Source organism: Girardinichthys multiradiatus, chromosome 4 (assembly GCF_021462225.1).
Source record: "Girardinichthys multiradiatus isolate DD_20200921_A chromosome 4, DD_fGirMul_XY1, whole genome shotgun sequence".
Classification (NCBI taxonomy): Eukaryota; Metazoa; Chordata; class Actinopteri; order Cyprinodontiformes; family Goodeidae; genus Girardinichthys; species Girardinichthys multiradiatus.
Window position 1 is genome coordinate 51811805 of NC_061797.1, and position 11463 is coordinate 51823267.

General features: G+C 42.3%; 1 protein-coding gene across 2 annotated transcripts; it reads right to left on the reverse strand.

Annotated features, from left to right (window-relative positions):
- Nucleotides 1-1064: 1064 nt before the first annotated feature.
- LOC124866678 (alpha-2Db adrenergic receptor-like) lies at nt 1065-11258 on the reverse strand. Of its 2 annotated transcripts, none has more exons than XM_047362571.1 (4): nt 11035-11258; nt 9874-10353; nt 9231-9600; nt 1065-2278 (listed from the first exon to the last, which is right to left on the reverse strand). In XM_047362571.1, the coding sequence occupies exons 3-4, from the start codon at nt 9558-9560 to the stop codon at nt 1139-1141; spliced, it is 1470 nt and encodes a 489-aa protein (XP_047218527.1). In that variant the 5' UTR covers nt 9561-9600; nt 9874-10353; nt 11035-11258; the 3' UTR covers nt 1065-1138. The 2 variants fall into 2 exon arrangements, with proteins under 2 accessions (XP_047218527.1, XP_047218528.1); XM_047362572.1 differs by having other exon boundaries at nt 9874-10053; nt 10190-11258.
- Between the last annotated feature and the right edge of the window lie 205 nt (nt 11259-11463).

Genomic DNA, 11463 nt, shown 5'->3' on the forward strand with positions numbered 1-11463 from the left:
AACTACTCCACAATCTGCATAAATGGATTAACCTCTCCGTGTTCTTTTCCACGTCTGAGCTACTCTCCAAAAACATAAGTGATGCAAGCTTTGAGTCATACGGACCGGTAATTTCATCCTGAGCTTCAGAAGATAATTATCCACTGCCGTACGAGCTTCTGCTTGATTGTACGCTCCAGTCTGGTGGGGTTTTTGTCTTTTTTCCTGCTCTGTGTCTGTTTTTCTTTTGCTGTCGCTCTTTTCCATTTTGCAGCAGCTGAGCCCTTCTGTTAGCTGCACATGAATTTTTAATGTTTTTGCCCTGAAGCTGGTGGTGTCAACAGAACATTGTTTCAGCATGACAACCCAGAAACCTTCACTGTGCCAGCTCCTCTGAACGTCAGTGATCTAAATAAAAGTTTTAATGTCAGGTGCTGCTTGTATTTAATCACTCTCAGTTGCCAAAGATGGTTTAGAACTATTTGTTATTTTATTATTATTATTTTATTATAGTGCAACTGTTCCATCTTAGCCTCTACGGTTTTGTCGATAAATGGATTTCAGATCCAGTCAGGCTGCTTGCTGCAGACATCCAGATGGTCTGTAGGGACCAACTTTGCTGCCCTGCAGCCATTCTTGTCTAATTAAGATTCAAGTTCAGGCACAAATCCAGATGTAAAGTGGAACTGTTGTTACATCAAGGAGTCTGAAATACCTCCCTTTATTGAGTTAGTGTCTCTCAGTCATCTTCCTCTGATGGAAGAGAAGAGAGATTCGTTTTTAGATTACTGGGCATTTGAAGGAGAAAGTTCTCACACGTTTTTCATGTCAAACTCCAGACTTTTCCAGTCAGATTTCCAGATTTCAGCCAATTTTTAAAATCTGATTTCAAAAGCTCTGATCTGATGTTTCTACAGCGATTAGGCTGACGGACGGACGGAATAAGGTCTAAAGTAACTGTTTCCATTCTCTATTTTCTTTTTCCAACCTGATACAGATCAGAAAAAACTTTAATGAAATTCCAAGCTTTTCCAGACTTATTCAGTCTGCGTAGGACTTCTGGAATAATGAAGCAATACTCCAGCTGTGTGACAAGCCCTTTAATGTCGATTTGACAGCACAGTGGAGAACAGGACAGAAACTGCTCAAACGCTCCCTCTCATGTCCTTTCATGCACGTGGAACAGAATCTTCTTGAAGGCCCTGCGGAAGTCCCGGTTAAAAATCGTATAAATGATGGGATTCAGGCAGCTGTTGCAGTATCCGATCCAGAAGAACAGGTTGAAGAGTGTGTCGGGGATGATGCAGTTGTCTCTGCAGATGGCGTGTAGACTGTACGTAAAGAAGAAGGGGAACCAGCAAAGCACGAAGACCCCCATCACCACCGCCAGGACGAAGGTGAAGCGCTTCTCCCTCATCTGCGCCACCTTAGTTTTGGACAGCGACATCTGTCTGTTGCGGATGGGCAGCGGAGATGGCAGCAGGAATTTCTGGGAGCACTGGTCAGATGAGGCCCAGGATATGGAGGCACAGGATGGTGGAGGAGGAGGAGGGAGTTTGAGTCTGTTTGCTGTACCTTCAATGTCCTTTCCCTCGTCTGTTTTCACTCTCCCACTAACTCTCCGGTGGAAACGGCGGGACGAGGAAAAGGACTCCTTCGTGCCAGGTTCAGAGATCCTCTCCTCCAAGTCAATATCATCCAGCTCTCCTCTTCTGTGATTGCTGCTGTTGCTGTCCACATTTGAAGAACTGCATTGGTGTCCAGGCTGGGGGCTCTCCGGCTCATATTGGGTCTTTCCTTTTCTCTGGCAGGTACCTTCACCACCCACAAAGCAGGTCTCAGACTGTGATGGCTGCCGTTCCATCACATTCTTCGCCACAAACACAGTGGAGGCTCTCTGCTTGGCGACGCGGTAAATCTTACAGTAGACAAGGATCATGATGACACCAGGGGCGAAGAAGGACACCATGCAGGAGGAGAGGATGTACCACGTCTGGTTGTTGATGAGACACTCTTGCCTGCTCATCTCACTCCCATATTCCGCCTCCAAGTCGCTGTCTTTCTGGGACATGAGGAGTGGTGGGGAGGAGATCACGATGGATATGAGCCACACGATGCTGATCATCACTTTAATCCGTTTGGGAGTCCGTTTGCGGTTGTAGCTGACAGCTTTGGTGACGGACCAGTAGCGGTCAAGGCTGATGGCACAGAGGTGGACAATGGAGGAGGTGCAGAAGAGGACGTCAAGAGCCAGATAAAAGGAGCACCAGGTGGAGCCAAAGTACCAGTAGCCCATGACCTAAAACAGAAGAAAGCTGTTAGAGAGGCAATTGAGTTTTATTATAAAAATTTACTGAGGTTCTCAAAGACAAGTTGGTTGCATGAGTTTCAGTGAGTTTAAAAATTCGATTCAGTTTCAGCATTTCATCGTTTCTGGTAGGACCTGTGAAATATCTTTATTATTGCTCTGCCTTGCAAAAGCCCCACAGATTTCTCAGGCTGCAGGGACATCTCTTGTCCAAAGTCCTCTTCAAGTGACCCCACAGATGTCCTGCCAGATTAAGTTCTGGACAATCCAAAACTCCACTTTTCTCCTGTTTAAGTTGTCCTCCTGTGGGTGTGGAGGTATGCTTTAGACTCACTGTGATGCTGAAAAATAAAATCCTTCATGTTCAATTTTTTCAGCAGACACTTAAAGGTATTTGAAACTCCTCACAATTTCATCCATCTTTAAAATATGGCACAAAGTTTGGTTCCTATTTCCAGCAATCGATGGGCTGGAGGCGGGGTACACCCTGGGGAGGTCGCCGGTCCTTCGCTGGGCAACACAGGAGCACACAAGACCAACAACCATGTGTGCACAGATTGACGGGAAACTTAGAGAGATCAATTAACCAAACAGTCATGCTTTTGAACTGTGGACAGAAACCGGAGTACCCAGAGAGAACCTACTGATGCAGCGGGAAACACGGATACCTTTGTACAATATAATGTTTTTGATCCTTTGAAACCTCTCAAAGTTTCAATCTAGCTGAAGGTTGAAAACAAGCAAATGTCGAGAAAATCTTCATAGGGCAGCTGGACTTTATTTCAATTTTACCAAATTCACTATAATTGATGACAGATATGAACTCAACATGACTGAATGTTGAAATTAAGTCAAAAATGCTAAAAAGTATTCAATTAGATTCAAACCTGATTATTGCATCATTTTTTTGTTTTTCATGGTTTTCCACATAGTAGTTTTACTTTCTTTTCATTTGAATTGTAAAAAATATATGTTGCATCAAAGGTGTAAATAAGCCTGGAGATTATTTATCTTGATCTCAAGTTTGTAAGTTTTAAAAGCTGCAATTTTTAAACAGGGTTTGAACACTTCTGGGATCCACTGTAAGACAGCAGGTTAGGCACTGATGGAAGCACCTTATTTCAACTCTAAGTAAAATTCAGTCAGTATCTCATTAATGCCTCAATGGCTGCATCACTCTGGCTTTAAAACACCTTGAAAACCAATAATCAGGCTCCTCTCCTGTGGAACCAGCTCCCAGTTTTAGTCCGTGAGGCAGACACCCTGTCTACTTTTAAGGCTAGGCTTAAAACTTTCCTTTTTGATAAAGCTTATAGTTAGAGTGGCTTAGTTTATCCTGAGCTATCTCTGTAGTTATGCTGCTATAGGCTTAGGCTGCTGGAGGACATAATGACCACTTTCACTTTCTCTGCTAAATTCTCATACTACTCTCCAATTTTGCATTATTTGCTGTTATTTCAGCTTTTAACTTTGTTCTCTCTTTTCTCTTCCTAGAAGCTACACCTGGTCTGACTCTGTGTCTACCTGTGACACCTTTCTGGAGAGGGGAATCGTCCGAGCTTCTGCTGGCAACAACTTCATGCTCACCTTCTACCGATGATCCACATGGCCCTGTCTTTTAGTGTTTAAACCTTTCTCTCTCCTAGACATGGCTACTGACTGAGCTTCTACTGTAACTAACTCTATGTTCTCTCTTTCAGACTCTAACCTTGAAAACTGGCTCAGAGTTTATCTGTTCTTTCTTTCTAGATGAAACGACTAAAGGAGCTACATCCATTAACATTTACTTTTCCTTCCCATAGAAAGTACTCCTGGATCAGTGCTTCTTTGTTCTCTTTGTGTCTCTGCTCTGTTCTCTCAAACCCCCAGTCGGTCGTGGCAGATGGCCGCTCACACTGAGCCTGGTTCTGGTTCTGCTGGAGGTTTCTTCCTGTTAAAAGGGAGTTTTTCCTCTCCACTGTCGCTACATGCATGCTCAGTATGAGGGATTGCTGCAAAGTCAACACCAGTGACTGTCCACTGTCTCTACATGCTCATCCAGGAGGAGTGAATGCTGCAAGTCACTGACTGGATGCAATCTGCTGGGTTTCCTTAGATAGAAAAACTTTTTATCCAATTTGAATAAATAACTGAATCTGACTGAACTGTTCAATGGTTACGATTAACTGGAATGTATGAACCTGACTTGAAATCTATATGATTCAATTGAATTGACTTAGCCCATTTTTAAGTTACCCACTTTTCACACAATGCAACAGAAAACAACAATCTCCAATTATTTTTACCTCCGTCTTCCTCCCTTCTTGTTGGATGGAGTAAGGGGGAGTCAGGTTTAGCCTAAACCGGCTCAGTTATGGTTGAGGTGCAAACACCCTCCATTTCTGCTACCTGTATGACCCCTTCTCTTTTCCAATGGTTATAATCAGTCTGACAGAGAGAAATATCCCAATCATTGTGGTTTTTAGTAGAACAATGACCATCAGTGGGCTCTAGATGGACAAGCTGTATTAGTTTATTATTTAACTTAGTACCCCTACACATTCTAAAATGGCCAAACTCTAACACTCAGAAGTTTAATCTAACCTCCCCAACAACCCTGAATCATTCCTAACCTTGTGTGAAGAGCTTTGAGACGACATGCGTTGTGAATTGGCTCTATATAAATAAAGCTGAATTGAACTTTTAACAGTGAAATAAAGTCCATGAAAGGAAATAAAGCTGGGAAATTTTAATCTTTCATCCTGGAGGTAATTAAGGACTTCATATTGAGATACAGTGCTGTTTTACTACCAAAGACTTTTTTAGATAATAGTGCAAATGTTTCTCTTCACTTTAGCTTGGATTATGATAAAATAGTTAACAGATAAAAAACTGTGATAAAGATGGTAATCAGATCACAGAACTTGACATGAACCTTTCCTCTCGAACCAGCATTTCACAGGGTGACTAAGTCATTGCAGGCTAAATATGGTGTGTTTGATTTTCACTGGTGACCGCCCCTGGGATGACCGTCCATCTGCCCAGCTGGAGCTGCACAACTGATCCATAATGTCAAATTGATCTGGAGATACTGAAGATATTCTATTAATCATTTCGTTAATAATTTAATTACAAAGTGATCCAAGCTATTCTCTGAAAACAGTGAAACCAATTATAGGTCATGTTAATATTTAAAGATGTAGCTGTCAATACATTGTAAAGAAAGAAATATCCACCTTAAAACCAAAGGTATGTATGAATTCACCTGAAACTGGAAAGCTTTTCTAAAAATTGAATACATTGTTGTACATAAACATCTTTTCTTATTTGTTTTGCTACAAACATTTCATGGAAAATTTACATTTTTTCCCTCAAATCGGACTCTGTTTGGCTTTAATCTTCACACATTGTGGTCATTCATGGTTTGAATGTGTTTACAGTTGGGAAGTTCTGGGTTTTTCCTTCCATTTCCTCCCTGCTTTTCTTCAGTTTGTCAGAGCTCTTCATACAATGAGTCCCCTCATTATAATTCCATCAGTCCATCAACTGGAAAACAGTTAATTATAAGATGATTAACAAACCAGATAAAAAACAAACAGAAAAAACCAAGATGATCCAGACAACAAGCTGACTGTTTCATGAAAATATGTGTTAACTGCCTCCTGCAGAGACATGAAAATGAGAGAAAGCCTCCGATCGATTGCAAGTATTACCAGCCGGTGAAATGCAGCTGGGGGTGGAAAGGTGGGGTATACTTTCATACATCACCAGCTTTACACCGAGAACAGGCCTCAGAAACATCTTTGAGCTTCTTAAAAATGTTAATAGTTTTAATGTGTCTGAGTTTCAGGTCTTATTTTTATGGAGAAGATGAATTTCCAAGCAATCAGTGACAGTGATAATTAGCTAAACCAGCCTGTGGAATAATTGACTGCATTTTGACTCAGATTTGTCTCAGTCTCCAACATGAACCCCCGCTGTGGTAAAATAATCTGTACAACTGTACAGATTAACTGTACAAATTGAAGCCTTGAAATTACGTGCTTCAAGGAACCTACAGACGGTTACACCGGTGATTAATTAGAGGAAAGTTTCACAATCAGGATGAAACATCCCATCTTATCTAAGTCTTAAATAGATAAAGACAGAGGTAAGATGAGGTTTATTGTCAGTCTATGTACCATAGGATAAAATACACATGGTGGTTCCCAGCATTAGCAGCGCACAAAATAAACACAGTTGATTACAACCAAACAGCAATTAAGCATCTAATAAAAGTTAAATAGCATCAAACTTGTTTAGCGACAGAAAACATTAACAGTGAGTTATGTGCATGTTTCGTTAATGTAAATGTTGCTGCACAGTTAGAATTGGGCACAGGGTGAACATGTGTCTGTTTGTATTCTGGCTCTGGGGGCTGTCTGGTTGGTAGGGGTTTATCAGAGGGGTGGCAGCTGTGGTGAGGGCACAGGGGGCAGAACTGGTGGAGGGTTATAGAGGTGACAGCTCTGGCACAGAAGCTGTTTTTCCGTCTGTATGAGCGGGCTTTCATGGCTCTGGATCCTGGGTGGGTGGGGTTGCTTGCAATGGTGTTTGCCCTCTTTTAGGGCCAGCCCTGGTGGAGTCCAAACCCAATGAAGCTGAAGCTTCACAATCCTCTGTGCTGTTTTCAGCACATGGGTCAAGCATCATTGCTTATGTTTCAAAACCATCAGAAACTGCTACTAACATTTTTGAGTGGTCCCATCACATCCAGAATATTTAGATATGGCCAAGATGTTGCAGAAGTATTGACAGAAATGTATGGGCAGAATTTCCAGTTTGTTCGCTTAGCTGACAGCCAACTCTCTGACAGGGCGACGTTTTTGTTGGTCTCTGAGCCGGGTCCAATCATTCTGGATTTTAAAGCCAGGTTGTTGATGGTCATGCTTAGCCAACTCTACTTTACTAACTATATCTAAAAAATTAAAATATTTCATGCATTTATTTGTGTAACTTTAATAATTCTGGTTTACAGATAATTAAAACCCCAAATTCAGAGTATCGGAAATTTAAATATTTCATAAGATCAATAAAAAGGCATATTCTAATCAGAAATGTCAGTCTTCTGAATAGTCTGTCCATCTCTATGCACTCAGTACCTGGTCTGGGCTCCTCTTGCATGAATTACTGCATCAATGCGGCGTGGCGTAGAGGAGATCAGCCTGTGGTTCTGCTGAGGTGTTCTGGAAGCCCTGGTTGCTTTGACAGTGGCCTTCAGGTCATCCGCTCTGTTAGTTCTGGTTTCTCTCATTTTCCTTTTTTACAGAACTCCACAGATCCTCTATAAGGTTCTGGTCAGTCCACTCCACTGGCTAATCAAGCACAGTGACACCACGGTCATTGGACCAGCTGTTGGTGCCTTTGGCACTGTGGGGGTGGTACCACATGTAATGAATCCATGTAATATATGATTTTCACTTTTTGAAATTAGCTACAAAAAATATTGAACTTTCTCACAATGTTGTGTGTGCAGAGGTCAGAGCTATGATGGAACCAATGGGCCCCATAATATGATTCTGCAAAGCCCACATACCAGAAAATCGCAACCACCACAAACTGCAGGCACTGTCAAACTCCATTAAAAGATGCTCATACTGTCTAATGTTTCTATAATCCATTCTCTGTGTCTGATGCTCCATTAACTGCCTGATAACTCTGTCCTTTAGCGAGAGGAGTGGAAGGTTCGAAAGTTTAGGCGGTTCTCCCACACAAACATTGATTGGTTTGTTCGATTAACTGTTTTCCCTCCTTGTTTCCATTTCCTCTCTTTTACTGAATAAAGAAAAGAATGAAGGTAATGCTTTCTGACGTTATTGTTTCAGTATTATATTTAAACTTGTCAGTTTGCTTGCCAAATTATATTAAAATCGGGTTGTTCCCTCAGGGTACCCAACTGTTTCTGGTAGAGAGTCCGTTTGCTCCAAAAGGAAATCCTAATCCAAACCCGGTCATTGAAAGCTTTTGGTACCTTTGGCACCATGCAGAGCTCCCCAAACAGTATCGGAACCTTGAATTACTTCTACAGCTTCTGTTTTGCAGCCAGATTTGGTATTTGCAAACAGCAACAGTTTCCTTTTCTACATGATTAGGTCAAAATGAGAAAAAGATGTATCTCCTGTGTGTCAGCAGACCAGAAATTTGTTTTAATGTCCACTGGACCTCTTTGTGTTGTCTTTTCCTCCTTTTCCAAACGGCAGTAGATGTTTGACGAGATCCAGAACAGTTTCTTCCTTGGTTAAGAACATGCTTTCAGGTCAGACAGCCACCTTTTAGTTCCTGTAAAGTGTGGGTGCCCAGGTCAAGTCCTGGAAAGCTATCCTGCAACTTTGCAATGCATCCCTTCTTCAACACACCTGAGTGAAATAAATGGCTCATTACCAGGCCTCTGCTGAGCTGAATGATTGAATGCTGATGAACGAATTCATGGGTGCCAGAGTCCAGTCTCTCCAGGACTGGAGAAGGAACATTTTTTTAGAAGTGTAGGTTTCATTTGCTTTTATGATAAAACTTTAAGCACTTTAGTCTGCATGCGAAATCGTGTGTGATATAAAAGTAACACTGCACATCATCCTGAACAGACCACTGCTAAGGTTGAGGCATGGTGGTGGCAGCATCATGCTGTGGGCATGTTTTTCTTCAGCAGAGACAACGATGCTGGTCAGAGTGGATTGGAAGACGCAGGTAGCTAAATACAGGATAATCCTACAAGGAAACATGCTAGGAAATACAAACTTTTTAAATTTTTATATAAAATGAAAAAACACGTATCATTTTCCTTCCAATTACCTCATAAAATGCCAATAAAATATGTTCCAGTATGTGATAAAATATGCCTAACTCCAATGGGTTAGAATAGTTTTGAAAACCACTTTAAGCTTTTCAGAAAGGTGGCTTTTTGCAGTGGAGCAATCTGAGTCCTCACCTCATTGGCCAGAGAGAAGGGGATGACCAACGTAGCCACCAAGATGTCCGCCGAAGCCAGAGACACAAGGAAGAGGTTCTGAGGGGCCCTCAGGGCTCGGCTGGTAAAGACGGCCACCACCACCAGTATGTTTCCCACCACAGTTCCCAGGATGATGACCGTGACCACCAGCACAATGCACACCGACGCCACCTGCGAATGAGGAGGAACAGAAGAGGATTTCGCCAACGAGGAGGACGTCTGGTTGATGGCTTCTGCAGAAGAATTTGGTGGAAAAGTGGACATAAATGTGGTCCCAACAGGAGGAGTGGAATCATCTGGGAAGTCCATCCTGGCGTCACAATCTTTGTATATTTAACCTCCAGTTCATCTGATGCAGAAAAAGAAAAATGACTAAAGGAAAACTGAGAAAAAGATTTCTAAAATGCAAAAAAAAAAAACATGTATCCAGTAGTATCCTGCAGGTTTTAGATATTTGACTACAAAATGTGAAAATCACACTTCTCTGTCTGTCTTTGCTGCACAACACAATATGTGACACCTCGCAATGAGCTGCTTGAGGCTGATCTTCAGGTCGAACAACATTCTGTCATTGATTTAAACATTTCCTGCATACAAGACAGACTATTTAAAATAGTCATACCTTAAAAAATGATCACATCCATGCACGGTGGAGCCCAGAGGTTGACATAAAGTGGAGTAGACATAAGACTGGCCCAGTTATTTCCAATGAGAAGCAAAAACAGAGCAGAGCATATGGCTACATGCTCTAGTTGGAGCAGTGACAGGAACCCTATTTGGGATGCATGGTACCCTCATACTGCTGCACTCCGAGAGAGATCAACACAGTTGGAAAAGTGAGAAGAAATTGGCGAAAAGGCCGAATGAGAAAATGACAAATTTAAGAAAAATGTGATTTTAGAAAAGCAAAAAGGAAACATAAAAGTAGAGGTCCTCACTTTGGTGCAAGTTGTTGCCGAGCGGACTGACACCACTGCTGCTGCCTCCGCTGTTCACCGATTCTCTACTGCTGGAACCGAGAGGAGGAGGAGAGACTAACAGGAGGACAGATGAAAGGAAAGAGCGAGGGATCCTTGAAGAGGAGAGGGAGCGAGCATCAGATCTTTGAAAGAGAAGAAGCAGACAAGAGGGATTTGAGAGTGGATGGGGGAAAAGGAAAAGAAGGAGGAGGTGGAAGACGGTGAATGAAGTGAGAGATGAGAGGAGAAAGTGTGGGAGGATGTGAACAGAAAGACAGAAGGAGAGGAAGAAGGGACAATGAAGACTTGATGGGAAGATGACAGGAAAATTAGATGATTGGAATTTGAGGAAAAAGGATGAGGAAGACAAGAAGGCATGACGGGAAAAAAACAGAAGAGGAGATTGAAAATAAATCAAGGAAGGGGATGGAGAAAGAGGATAAAAGACGACAGGACAAACAGAGAGATGAAGGTCTGAAGAAGTGATGGAAGGATGAATGAGATCAACCACTGGAGTGGAGAAAAGAAAGCAGAGAAGGAGGGGAAATGAAGAGGTAGGAAAGATGCACAAAGGAGAGGCACAAAAAGAAAATTTAAAGGACTTAGAAAATGAGAGTGGAAGGAAAGTAGGGATGAACAAGAACAGGATGAAGCATGAGGAGGAGAGAAAGATCAAGCTTAGAAACTAAAAATGTAAAATAAATGATGGAATCGGATGACATTTGGTGGGTAAAGCTGTCTAAAAAGAAAACAGGATGAGTAAGAAAGAAGGGGTGGATGAGAAGAGGAAGGCTGAAAGAAATAAAATAAGGCTCCACATTCACTTTGACTTTTGAGTGATCTTCAATCAATTCCTATTTATCCTGAAGTGAGTGGGGCGAGTGTGAGGAGCCTTTTATTCAATTACTCTCTGATGCTCTTAATTTAGCCAGCTGGCACCGAGCGCTAACATGTGGGTAGATCAGCCCGATTCGCCTGCAGTGTGGTTTCTCCTGGATCTGAAGGCTGCCCACCAACTGTCACATCTCACACGGCTTAGCGTCCCAGGGCGGACGACCTCACAACAGTCCCGGCGGGGAGGTAATCGCATGGGGCCCCCACCTGTGGACACAGTAAGCAGCAGATGACTTGATGTACACAGGTTGTTTTTTCAGTCCTGCTGACAGGTTTGATCAGCATCAACAAGCTCCTAAGGGAGCCCTCACATCAGGCATGTCTGCAGCCGTTTATTCACACTAAATGAGCCTCAATGG

Bases quoted from the DNA above. Each gene is read 5' to 3' on its own strand.
- LOC124866678 (XM_047362571.1), bottom strand. From the start codon at position 9,560: ATGGACTTCCCAGATGATTCCACTCCTCCTGTTGGGACCACATTTATG. The intron at 2,279-9,230 runs GTGAGGACTCAG...CTTCTGTTTTAG, and splicing joins CCTTCTCTCTGGCCAATGAG to GTCATGGGCTACTGGTACTT.